Source organism: Eleutherodactylus coqui, chromosome 5 (genome assembly GCF_035609145.1).
Source record: "Eleutherodactylus coqui strain aEleCoq1 chromosome 5, aEleCoq1.hap1, whole genome shotgun sequence".
Taxonomy (NCBI): Eukaryota; Metazoa; Chordata; class Amphibia; order Anura; family Eleutherodactylidae; genus Eleutherodactylus; species Eleutherodactylus coqui.
In genome coordinates this window covers 196,729,275-196,742,591 of record NC_089841.1, presented here as the reverse complement: position 1 = coordinate 196,742,591, position 13,317 = coordinate 196,729,275, and the positions used below count along the sequence as shown (strand labels likewise).

Sequence of the window (13,317 nt, the reverse complement as noted above, 5' to 3'; positions counted from 1 at the left end):
TGGCCTATTGGGTTAAAAAAATAAAAAGTTTTTTAAAAAGTTTCTAGGATATAAAGTATACTAGGTCCCTCCTCTGTCAGCGATTGTTTGCCCCCCTCTTCTTTGGAACTGTTCCTACTCCTTCCCCCAGTTTATTTTCCATAACAATCATTTCTGACTGCTTCACTTTCCACTATATTGTTATGTAACACCTTTTTCTTGACATGGCTATTCGATGTTTGTAGAAGACGTTCAACTTCTCCAGCCAGGTCCCGGCACATCTCTACAGATCCTAAGCATGCAAGAGTACAAAGAGCCAGACCTTGTACCACTGCCGAGCTGTGCTCTAAATCCCTGCGGAAGAGACAGATGATGAATAATGCTGGAGTTAAAAGTACAGTAAATTGTGAAAGAAAATAAAAATAAAAACACATACATAAAAAAATAAATCTTGTTATTTGTATGGCGCCAACGTATTCCGCAGTGTTTTCAAGTAATTTATTTACTACCCCCCAGCAAGCCGGGTACTCGTTTTATCGACCTCAGAAGGCTGAGTTGACCTTGAGCCGGCTACCTGAACCAAGCGGGGATTGAACTCACAACTTTCAGGTCTTGAGTGAGAGCTTAGGACTGCATTTCTGCTGACTCAGCACTCTGCACCACTCTGCATGGGACCCCCTCCAATCAGCTGATCACCAGACTGCTGCACCAGTATACAGAGCAAATGTGTTATTGTTAAAAATACAGCTCCATGTACACTGCAGTGGCCTGAAATAGTATTGCAGGCAAAGTTCCCATTCATTTGAATGGTAAGTGTGCCTGCAATATAATCTCAGGCCACTACAGTGTACACGGAGCTGTATGTTTCCGGCAACACACCAGCTCCATACAGCACTGAGATCATCTGATCCTCGGGGGTTTGGGGTGCTGGCCTTTCACGGTCAGTTATTGATGACCAATCCTGAGGAAAAGTCATTAATAGTTCAGAGGTGGAGAACTACTTTAAACTAAGATCTTTGCCTGCCTTTTAGATGAGGAGATGAATAAAAACTAATTCTTACCTAGAAAAAAACTGTGCTATGATCTATCAGGCAATAAATGGAAGCATCTCCATAAGACTATGACATATGGAGTGCCATATAGCATGACACGGGTCTGACATGGGGCCTAATTCTGCACACTTCATAATTTGCAATCCACGTATAACATAAACTAGTCAACACTCCAATTTTGGTACAGATTAATGTCTTTGTAGACTCTTTTACCAGCGTCTCACCTCTTCATACTGTTGGTTATCAATAAGTGAGCATCCTGCCTTTCATCTAGCAACATCATAGCACCAAGGTATCCGATTCGTTTGTCAGTGAAGCGGGCCGAGGCTATCAACTTTAAGCATTCCATCTGAAATACAAAAATACATTTTTTACTTTAGTTATCTCAAAGTCCACTATTTTATGACCTAAATAAATAGATTGACAGTAGACTATGAGACCTGCAACATCAATAGTGTAGCATTCATCAGTCAAATATGCAAATATGCAGGTAAGGGTCACACCTTGTTTTTACCCTATGTCAAAAGTTTTTACGTGGCATAAAGCAGAATACAAAGTTGAAAATGATAATGATATCGTTTTTTGCATATCTCATTTTTAATTTTTGGGGGTTGGGGATGTTTTTCTGCACTTTTTGCTTTTTTAGTGTATACACATATGTAAGCATACACCCATCCCTTTGTATCTGTCTGCCGTTACCTTCAATGATACAAAAAACTATACAGTATTTAAAAGGGGATCCGTCGTCCGACTATCCTGCTCTGTGTAAGGGCTTCTCCCTGATAATCATGGGGCGAAACAAAACCATTGATTTGGCATGGTTCCGTTGTCACTAGAAGTATTCTCACCCGGTAATTGTACGGGCGAGAAAAGATAGGACTTGCCCTATCTTTCTCACACGTAGTTAACACTAAGTACGGGAACGTTAGGGCAGGAACTATCTATCCGCTGTTTTTTTTTCAAACTTGCGTACTTTAGCACGGAGTTTGAAAAGCCGGGAAGAAAGAAAAAAAAACAATCCCTTCATGCGCAACTACGCTCCATAGAGGCGAGCATAGTTGCGCATATGGCCGTGTGTTTTCGTCCTCAGGCCAGTATAGTTTGGGGAGAGGTCCACTCTCACGCGTCCGTTTTTCCCATCAGTGTGTTGTCTGTATGTTTCCCAGACAGAACACAGACCTACAAGAGTCTATTTGACTATTCCCATGTGGGGCGGTCCGATAAATAAATCGCAGCATATCCTATTCTGGTCAATGTCACAGCGAGAGTAGGACCTGCAAATGTGCCCGTTCTTACATATTGGACAGCACAAGGCTGGGGTGTCCGTCTGCCGGTCAATGCAAGTGGGAGCAATCGCACACATCTATCTGAATGTGCCCTTAGCCAAAACAACACTAAAAAGTATCGTGCTCTTTGTCTATTAGGAGTGGTAAAATGATAGACCAAGCATATAATTATGAGTCCAGTGGATTGATGAGGAGTACTCCCTGAACCTCTCCCTGTCCTCACAGTCACTGACATGGGGCAGGTAATCACAGATCCACTTTAGGCACCGGTGTAGATCTGGCACAAAATCACGGATGAAATAGTGTAGCATGCTGCGCTACTTTCTTGGGGGAAAATGTTGGCCCGTATGCCAGAAGTAGAATGGACCCTTCATGATCAATGGTGTTGATCCAGTGCTGTTTGGATCCAGCATCTGCCGGATCTGGCGGCTCCGGTATCTTCATTGTTGGAGGATGGAGCCGAACAACAGAAATAGTGCAGGTCTGAATGAGCGCTTACAGCTTATGTCCATATTGTACTTAGTTAATACGTATCACCTTACAATGTTTCCTACCTGCCCAAAGTGTGCGGGATAGCCCAGCATGTGCATGTACAAGAGTTTGGCCACACTTCTTCCGCGGTACACTGAGTCTTCATCCCGAAATGCGGATCGGATTTCAGCGCACTCCCTCTGGATCACCTCTCTCTCTTCGTTCTGTGTCTTAACACTTCGGATGACTCGAATGAGCTCATGCAGCCTCAGAGGAGGGCCCATCCTGTCTGCTGGAAGACAAATAGAGCCCGCACCGCACTTACAGGATAGGGAACATCTAAAACTTACAGGCAAGTTCTGAATTCGCCGAGTCCTTACCTGTTTTCCGTCAGCCTTCCTGTGTCTTTCAGTGCACCTGCTTCCCTGTGTCGGTGCAGCGTACCTTCCTGCTTCTCACCTGGATCACTTTGTGCCTCCTTCTTACTTCCTGAAAGATAGTGTGACACCTGCTCCCACAGCTCCCGCTTCTATGTCCTCCAAGGCAAAACTCGCAGAACAACTTTTATGCTTCACAGCCAGGAGTTACAGAGTTAACAAACACAAGTCCATAAGTCTTACCTAACATACTTCTGGGAAGGCGCTGAATGATAGTTAGAGCCCAAATGCACCGTTAGTTACCCTAAGACTGTACCTTGGACAATTCTCTAATATACTTCTATTGTTAGAACCACTCCACCACACAGATCTCCTTACTTTAGTGTCTCTTATACCCTCCTCAATGTAGGAGACCTGCACAAAGTAAACAGCCTCCTGCGCATTCAAGATATTCCGGAGGCGGTAGGCAAATCAGAGCATCTTGGAGCTCCTTACTGACCTTGAACTAGCCGAAAACTGATAAGGTAACATGGTAAATAAGGAAAGCAGTGCTCAGAAAAGTATTCAAGACAAACGAAGAGAAAAGCAACACAAAGCAACAGGAACACCCAAATACATAGTATCACAAAACTTAAAGGGTCACTCCCGGGATTTTCCCCCCGTTCATGATGTAGCTACCCCCCCCCCCCCCCCCAGCATATATTTGATCCAGGACTGTATGGGAAAGAAATCCCACTTGTATTTCTTCACATGAACCCACTGGTCCCCTAGTCAAAATATTGAAAAACTATTTTACTGAATACTGGCGCCCCCACCAGCTTCCCTTTAGCAGGGCACCTTGTGGATGTATTAATTAAAGAGTCTTAGGCTGGGTTCACATGGGACGGATTTGCTGTGGAATTTCCAGGCAGATTGTTCGCACGGAAATTCCGCCCGCGGCTCATCCACTCGCTGCAGCCAATCCGTTGCGTCCAAACCGTGCAGAAATGGCGATGCGGCGCGGAAATGAAAGACGCAGCATGTCAATTTTCTTTTTCTGCAGCGGCCTCTCTCCTCTCTATGGGGAAGTACAGCCGCAGTGGAAATGCATGCGGCGCAGCCGCTCCAAAACCCGCAGCTGCGGTTTTCCAGCAAAGTTCTTGCGGATTTTTGGTGCGGCCAATTTGTGAGAATTCCGCTGGAAATCTGGCCCGTGCGAACCCAGTCTTAAGGTGAAGTGTGCTCTGTAAACGGGTTGTTTCATGAGGAAAGCACTTTCCATACACTCTATTTGGGCATACAGACCACATAGAGAGGAAGTCCTTCCTTTTTGTTAGGTTGTGCTGCTGGGACCTATTGTTCTACGGGTTTCTAGGAACACACCTTCACAGGTGTGGGGTAATTGAGCTGGCTGCGTGTGGAGTTCTCCAGCCAGCCAATCCCCACTGGTCTGCTGCATATAAATACCAGCCCCTCTGGCTAGATGATGCTGGTTTACCAATTCCCTTGTGTTTGCATTCATGCATGTTTCTTAGCATGGTGTGTAGTGATGTGTTCTGTGGGTCTGAGCAGGTTGCCGAACATGGTCTATGAACAGTCCTGTTCTGTGTGGGATGCATTCCCTGGTGTGTTGGTTTGAACTGTGTCCTGCGCTGCTTGGATCGTTTACCCTCTAGGGTGAGTTAGGTTTCAGCATAGGGCGGTCCCTATCGAAACAATCACCCCGAATGCTGGCAGGACTCCTGGGGTAAGTTGTCTTGTGAGAGTAGGGACCTGCGAGATTACGAGGACCCTTGTCGCTGGCTCGTGGGCTTAAGTGTCTTTGCCAATATATGAACCAATACCTTGTACCGTATCTATTGTGGATCAGTCTCTCCCTGGCTTTGGCTGCAGTCAGAGATGGGAGCTGGAGGACCTGTTAGCCTGTGTCTTCTAAAGCTAAGTGCAGTGTTATACTTTTTCATCTTGTTTGTTGGTTTTATCCCATCCCACGTAGGGTCAGCTAGTGGCTGTGGTATGTGGCCAGGTTTGCCTTTCTCAGGGTGGATTACTTGCATTTTGGGCAGGTCCCTTTCCTGGGTTAGGTTATTTAGGGACAATGTTTTTCGTACTGCAGGTGGCTGTATTGCTTGACACTGTTTGGTGTGCGTTTGTATGAGATCGGCAGGTTACGGATCCAGCGCGTATTGGGTGCACGTGACACTTTTTGGTCTGTGCGTTCAGATAGCATGAAGTACTACATGAGAAATGTAGGACCAGATACAGCTTCTTCCACCAGGTAGCTGTGGTTTAGAGAAGCCCACTGCAGTGACTAGATGATCACCAGGCTGACTTCTTTTTAAGGGCTTCTTCACACAGTTGTATGCGCAACTACACTTGTCGCTATGAAGCATAGTTGCACATGAACTAGGTAAAAATCTTTTTTTTTTAACCTTTCAAACTCCATGCCAATATGAAAAAAAAGCAGAAAGATAGGTCCTGCCCTATCTTTCTCGCACGTGTGATAGCTAGGTGTAAGAAAGATAGGGCAAGTCCTATCTTTTTTCGCACTTATTAATATTGCACGAAAACATGCCCATCTGTTTAAGCCCTACAAAAAAGTCTTGATGAGTGGGAGAGAAACAATAAGAGCGCAGGAGAAGAGAATCCATCAAGTGATGGAAAAAGCAAATCTCAGGCAAAAATATGTATTCTGCATATTTAATTTTTACAGGTATTTTGTTTTGTGGCATTTATAATTTTCTCACTTGTTCCTTAGCAACAGACAGAATGGAGACAAGACACCCTGATTGGTGCCGATTGGCCACTTTTTTAATTCTGCCATTTATTGTTATTTTAGTATAAACAAGCAGTGGAATAATAGTAAGTCCATATAGAAGACCCCATTATATAGGCCGTACGTCATTAACTGCAATAGAGCCTCACAACTACTTATAGTAATGTTGTCCTCTTATGTGACAGAGGGTTATGGGTCCCAGAAGTAGTCCTGCCCCGGCCTCCCTGTACATTCTTTCCTATTCACTTTAGTGTATCATGAAATTGATATTACTAAATGAGGGGTTTTGCTTTGGTATTGCTCAGGAAATTAATATTGACAATCCCTTTAGATCTGTGCCAAAATGTTTCATGGAAATTAGTTTTAAAGTTAGTCAGCAGATGTAGCTTAGTAACATCTCCAATCTATAATGTCCACACAGTCCTCTTCCACAGCACGTCACGCTCTACAAGTCAGGCACTCATAAATAACCAGGAGCTTTTACACTGCAGTGACAGCTGCTGGACAGCAGAGGGAGACCGTGCTCTGCAGAGGAGGCGGAGCTGTCAGCCCTAACAGGAAGGAGAGGAGAGTTCGGACTGTAGAACGCTGAGTACCGGCGGTCACCTCCACCCGCATATACTGAGATCAGAGTGAGTGCATGGCGCGGGAGAGAACTGGCTGCATACAGCCTGGCACAGCGGCAGATGTGCTGCCCATGAGCTCTCTAGTATACAGGGGTCATATATACTGGATGCATGTAACCATTCACACTGTCAAAAGCTCCCTCCCCTAGAAGTTGTTGGAGTGAAACTTTCTCTGTGTGATTGTAACGCTGATATTTGTGATATTGTTGGAAACTGCCCCCTTGTGGGGAGGTTCTAGTATCCTGTTGTACCGCCTCTAGCTTTGATACAAGATGTGATACTGGTGGGCATGGAGGCTCTAGTACCCTGTTGGGCTACCCCTAGCTTGGATACAAGATGTGATACGGGTGGGCATGGAGGTTCTAGTACCTTGTTGTACTGCCTCTAGCTTGGATACAGGATGTGATACGGGTGGGCACGGATGTTCTAGTACCCTGTTGTACCACCTCTAGCTTGGATACAAGATGTGATACGGGTGGGCACGGATGTTCTAGTACCCTGTTGTACCACCTCTAGCTTGGATACAAGATGTGATATGGGCAGGCATGGAGGCTCTAGTACCCTGTTGTACCACCTCTAGTTTGGATACACAAAGTGATATGGAGAGAATAGAGGCTCTGGTACCCTGTTGTACTGCCTCTAGCTTGGATACAAGATGTGTACAGACGGACATGTAAGCTCTAGTACTGTCAGGTTGTGTGCCTGGGATATGTTGTACTACTTGGATTTCCAGCAGCACACCTCCTCAGCTGTGGGGTAATTGAGCTGGCTAGGTGTGGTATTCTCCAGCCAGCCAATCCCCCTGTTCTGTTGCACATAAATACCAGCTTCTCTTGCCAGAGAATGCTAGCTGCATACATTTAAAAAAATCACCTTTCAGGTGCTGTCAGCTCCCCGCGTGTCTCCCCTGAAGCTCTGACAGGCTCGCTTAGAGTCTTCTGTAATCGCTTCGTGGATTGCAGGTTCAAATTCCCCACCTCCAGGAAGCGCTCAGTGGACCAATCACAGCTAATCAATGCAATATGCTATGGCTGTAATTGGTTCATCAAGTGCTGGCTCTGATTGGTTTCTCGAGCGCTGTGGCTCAGTCAATCACAGCCAGCGCTTCCTTGAAGCTGAGATTCTGAATCGCTGACCAGGAAGCACTGAGAGAAAACTACAAATGAGTGTCGGGAACCTGCAGAGAAGACGAACAGCGGTTGTTAGGTGATGTTTTTTTTTTTTTTTTTAATGCAGCTAGACGTGTGTGAACAATGTTGTGTTCATTGGGTCTGTGCAGGTGTCAGACAAAGTGTATTAACAGTCCTAGTGTGTTGGTGTGTACAGCGACATGTTCCGTGACTGTGTAGGTTTCCAGACATCGGGTGTGAACAGCCCTGTTCTGTGAGTTGGTGTGAGCTGCATCCTGTCCTGCTGTGGATTGTTTGCCATCTACGAATAGGTAGGTCCCCAGGTTCCAGCGCAGGATGTCCTTATCGGGACGATCACCCTGCTTGCAGGCAGATTTCATGTCGTGGTTGTCTCCTTAGTGTAGGGATATGTTATGTCTGCCCATGAATTCATTACGCAGTCCTAACTTTAGTGTGCAATGTGTGAACGCCGCCCTGGCCCATGCTGAGGCGTGGTGCCTTGGTTTGCCCGGCGGACATGACATAATGACCAGCGTGACCTTTTGCTGCAGACCGCTGTGGTATGTACCAGTGCTTTATTTTCTGCTACCTGACATGTATGCATCGTGCACTAGTCCCATATGGATAAGTTGCATGTGACGACGTGTCAGTAGAGAGGGTTGCCTTTTTTTTTCCCCTCTGGGCAGTGCACTCTCTTTGCAGGCTACTGTGACTGAGGCCATTTCTGTAAGGTGCAGTGGTCCTGTTCAGAGGTGCACAATAGTTTACTCCCTCCTGTATGTTGTTAATGCGCTGATATAAGGCCCGTAGGATTTGTCCTGTGACACGAGTGTGGTTTGGGGGAGCTGCTAAAATATATATATATTTTTTTTTTAGGCCTTAACCCCTTAGTGACGGCGCTATCGTAAAACTACGTCCTGCTGCTGCAGGACGTGTATGAAGGGAGGTAGCGGCGCTATCTCCCTCCATACAGCGCGGGTGTCAGCTGTTTATTACAGCTGACACCCGTGGGCAATAGCCGCGCTCGGCCGATCGCGGCTATTAACCCTTTAAATGCCGCTGTCAATTCTGGCAGCGGCATTTAAATCCCCTGAACGCTGTTTGGGGGCCCCCGCACGGCCCCCCCGCGGTGAGATCGGGGGAGCTGTGCAGGTGTCATGGCAGCCGGGGGCCTAATGAATGGCCCCAGGGCTGCCTTAGCAGACTGCCTATCAAGCCATCCAGACAGGGTGGCTTGATAGACTGCCTGTAAAAAAGCAGTATGACGTAATGCTATAGCATTACGTCATACTGCAGGAGCGATCAAAGCATCGCATGTTAAAGTCCCCCAGGGGGACTTCAAAGTAAAGTAAGAAAAAAGATCAATAAAGTTTTTTTTTTAATTGTAAAAAAAAAAAAAAAAAAAGTTTTTAAATCACCCCCCTTTTGCCATATCAATTACTAAAAAAATCTAAATCATAAAATAAAAATATGTATTTGGTATCGTCGCGTCCGTAAAAGCCCGATCTATCAAAGTAGTGCATTATTTTTCCTGCATGGTGAACGTCGTCCGGAAAAAAAAAATTATGAATGCCAGAAATACACTTTTTTAGTTACCCTGTTTTCCAGAAAAATGCAATAAAAAGCGATCAAAAAGTTGTATGTATTCCAAATTGATACTATCGGAAACTACAGGACATCCCGCAAAAATTGAGTCCTTGCACAACTACGTCGACAGAAAAATAAAAGAGTTATTGCGCGCACAAAATGACCGCAGAAAATTGAAAAAAATTAAATATCTTAAAAAAAACAAACAAGTACTACAGCAAAAAAAAAACTGTTTGGTATTGTAGTAATCATACTGACCCATAGAATAAAAATATCAGGTCGTTTTTGTTGCAGTTTGTGCGCCGTAGAAACAGGACGCACCGAAAGATGGTGGAATGTCGTTTTTTTTTTCCATTTCTCTCCGCTAAGAATTTTTAAAAAATTTTTCAGTACATTATATGGTACAATAAATAGTGCCATTGAAAAATACAACTCGTCCCGCAAAAAACAAGCTCTCATACAGCGACGTCGATGGATAAATAAAGGAGCTATGATTTTTTTAAAAGGGAGTAGGAAAAAACAAAAATGGAAAAAAGCAAAAAAGCTCCGTCACTAAGGGGTTAAAGGTCCAGACCCCTTTTTTTTTTTTTCAAGGGGAGGTACTGTCAGGTTGTACAGCTGGGATATGTTGTTCTACTTGGATTTCCAGCAGCATAGCTTCACAGATGGCGGTTAATTGAGTTAGCTGGGTATGGTATTCGCCACCTAATCCATCTGGTCTGCTGCACATATATACCAGCTCCTCTTGCCAGAAAATGCTGGTCATTTTATCTTGTTAATCCCACTCTGTGCTTTGTGTTATACATCAGGTGGCTGGACGTGTGTGTGTGTGTGTGTGTGTGTGTGTGTGTGTGTGTGTGTGTACAGGGTTGTGTTCATTGGGTCTGTGCAGGTTCCAGACAAGGTGTATGAACAGTCCTGTTCTATTTTGTGTGCAAGTCCCTGGGATGTTGGTGTGAACAGTGACATGTTCAGTGTTTTTGTAGGTTTCCAGACATCGGGTGTGAACAGTCCTGTTGTATGAGCTGCGTCCTGTCCTGCTGTGGATTGTTTGCCATCCCGGAATATGTAGGTCTCTAGGTTCCAACATGGGGCGTCCTTATCGGGACGATCACCCTGCTCGTAGGCAGGTTTCATGTGGTGGTTGTCCCGTCAAAGTAAGGATATGTTATGTCTGCCCCCTGAGACCAATTCGCAGTCCTACCTTTGTGTTAAGTGTGCATTTTGTGTGTGTTTATGGTGTTTGTGTGAATGCCACCTTGCGTCCATGTTGAGGCTTGGGGCCCTGGTATTGCACACACATAACAAGTGCCCTGTTGTACCGCCTCTAGCTTGGATGCAAGTTGTGATATGGGCGGGCATCCAGGTTCTAGTACCCAGTTGTATCACCTCTAGCTTTGTTACAAGATGTGATGCATGGAGGCTCTAGTACCCTGTTGTACTGCTTATAGCTTGGATACAAGATGTGATACAGACGGGCATGGAGGCTCTAGTACCCTGCTGTACTGCTTATAGCTTGGATACAAGATGTGATACAGACGGGCATGGAGGCATACAGGTTCTGTACTGTATCTTGCAGCATATCTCTCCACACTTGCTGCAAATGAGCCTCTAGATCAGTGGTTTCCAAACGTTTTTAGCAATGGAGCCCTTTTTGAAGCAAAAGTTTCCAGTGGAGCCCCAAAGCGGGACAGGGCTTGTGGTCAAAGGAGGGGTGAGGGGGAATTGCCTGTCACAAGATATGATTTTTTTTACCTCCATTGTTAAAAAAAAAACAGGGTGGAACGCTGGATGGGCTATTGATATACATTATATTTAAAATTAACGTCCTGCGGAAATAAATCCTGCACCACATGTCAGTATCCTCACGGGTTTGGTGCAGATTTTGTTTCACAGCATGTGGATGAGATTTTCAAAATCTCATCTGCTTTGCTTCAACAACTACTACACCCCATGTAGTAATAGTGGCCCCCTATATTGGTGGCCCCAGTAGTAATAATGGCCCCAGTAGTAATAGTGGCCCCAGTAGTAATAGCGTGCCATATATTGGTGACCTCCTATTGCTGCCCCTGGGTAGTAATGGGTGACCCTTATTGCTAACCCGCCATTGGTCCCCGCTCTACTTGCCGCTGCAGCAGTGTCCGGACAGATTGGAGTGAAGAAATGAACAAACAGGACCTGCAGTTGCATAGCAACACGGTTCACGTGACCGGAGCCGGCTCATGATCTGCATTGATATATCACCGTAGTTCCTGTTCCTCACTAGAGCCTGTCCGAACACTGCTATATCAGTGAGTTGAGCGGGGACCTAGACCCTCTGTCGGAGCCCTTGAGAACCTCTTGCGGAGCCCCAAGGGCTCTACGGAGCACAGTTTGGGAAACACTGCTCTAGATCATAGATCAAACTCGTAGGCTGTGGAAGTTGGTGTCCCAGACGTGTCCTATTGGCAAGCAATAAACGTGGTGACCGGGCAGTCCACACAAGTGTGACGATGTTGTGGATACATTCCTGTGACCCCCTTGTGTGTGCGGCCGAGCATTATCCTGCTGGCTGCCTCTTGGAAGCCGCCATGAGAGTAACACATGTGGCTGCAGGATGTCCTGAGCATATCACTGATCTGTCATTGTCCCTCGTACCACTACTAGGGGTGACCGACTGTTGTATGCGATGCGCCCCCCCCCCCCCCCCCCTTCCAAGACCATCACACCAGCAGGGGGCAGTGTGCCGCTACACAGCACATGTAGGATTGAGGCGCCCACACCTAGGTCTCCAGACATGAACATGACTGTCATCAGCACCCAAACTACTGTCGTTTGAGCAATTTTTTTTGAGTGATCATCTATCAGTGTAAATGGGGTCTTACTCAACTGTTATATCACCTGCAATTAAATGGACAGGCTTATTTGCAGATTTATTTCTTGAGATTTTGTAGTTAATAAAAAGCATAATAAAACCGCCTGGTAATGGCTCATATGATCACACTGTGACCTGATCAGGTGTTTGAGGACTGGCGGGCAAAAAGGCAGTCTTATTTTTTGTTGACACTAGGTTGTATCCTAAGGGAAGACTATATATTTGTCCTCTTTCCATTGTGTCCATTCCTGACTTTGCCTAAGCATGTGCATTACCAGCCAAGCACTGTATTAGAACAAACCAGAACCCACCAGCATTTGTCGCCATGTATCAGGTAAGTTTATTTTTCTCGTATAGTTATGAATCTCAGCTTCCCTGTGAGCCTGCTGATGCAAAATGAGAAGAGTTTAACCAGTAGAGTAAAATGTGATTGTTCTCAGTAAGAGAAACCAAGTAATTCTTTTGCCCCCTCTACACATAACATTTGTTCCACTATGCCTGAAGTAGGTTTGAAAGCTCGCTATAACATGTATTTTTGTTAACCAATAAAAGGTACCATATCTACAAGATTACTTGGTTTCTCTTACTGATAAATCACACTTGGATGACGCAAATACCTGCATTGCAGCCGCTATGTGATGCTCTTTGCTTGGGTTATTATTCGCACAGTTGGGCAGGTATTTGTAGTCGTAAGGGTGGTTTCACATCTGCAGTGGGATTTCCGGATCCAGCTGAAAATACATGCAGCTGAGTGGAAAGCGGGCAGACTCCATTGTAGTTAGCGGGTCCATCCAGCGCAGTTTAGTTCCATCCAGTCGGAACTGTTTGGCCACGGGGATTCCTCTTTTCTGCTTCACGAATGGAGCAAGAAAGCGAAACCCTGGACGCAGATGTGAAAGCAGCCTAATATGGCTGCAAACATGTGCCCATATTACATTTATTAAACTGGCCCAAGGATGGACTCTCGCATGTGTTTTGGATGCAGTATAAGGCAACTAGCAGACAGCTATATTTTCTGTCCATGTAATTCTACAGACCTCACATGGCCTCATTATAGCCTACAAGGCTCTATACGTGGACATTTCTTCTCACGGACCCATGATCCACTTTAGGAAGAAGAAACTCTTGGCATGTCTAATTCCTGTCTGTTTCACTGAAAAATGGGACATGCACTGCATGTGAATATGCATTGTCCACGTA

General features: G+C 45.5%; 2 protein-coding genes across 6 annotated transcripts in view; one reads left to right on the top strand and one right to left on the bottom strand.

Moving 5' to 3' along the window:
* Nucleotides 1-3,302, bottom strand: part of AP1G2 (adaptor related protein complex 1 subunit gamma 2) — a 30,257-nt gene extending 26,955 nt beyond the window's left edge. Inside the window, exons 1-4 of one of the 2 annotated variants that reach the window (XM_066603983.1) lie at nucleotides 3,169-3,302; nucleotides 2,872-3,080; nucleotides 1,256-1,380; nucleotides 192-333 (exon numbers count right to left, since the gene is read on the bottom strand). In XM_066603983.1, coding sequence (XP_066460080.1) covers nucleotides 192-333; nucleotides 1,256-1,380; nucleotides 2,872-3,072 — 468 coding nt within the window. In that variant the 5' untranslated portion in view covers nucleotides 3,073-3,080; nucleotides 3,169-3,302. The remainder of the gene's footprint in view (nucleotides 1-191; nucleotides 334-1,255; nucleotides 1,381-2,871; nucleotides 3,081-3,168) is intronic. The other variant, XM_066603984.1, reaches the window with a different exon arrangement.
* LOC136628243 (dehydrogenase/reductase SDR family member 4-like) overlaps nucleotides 3,023-13,317 on the top strand; it is a 28,142-nt gene continuing 17,847 nt past the window's right edge. The window contains exons 1-2 of one of the 4 annotated variants that reach the window (XM_066603985.1): nucleotides 6,461-6,552; nucleotides 12,313-12,451. In XM_066603985.1, the coding sequence (XP_066460082.1) occupies nucleotides 12,443-12,451 (9 nt within the window). In that variant the 5' untranslated portion in view covers nucleotides 6,461-6,552; nucleotides 12,313-12,442. Of the gene's footprint in view, nucleotides 3,141-6,426; nucleotides 6,553-12,312; nucleotides 12,452-13,317 lie in introns of those variants that run through there. The other 3 variants (XM_066603988.1, XM_066603987.1, XM_066603986.1) reach the window with 3 other exon arrangements.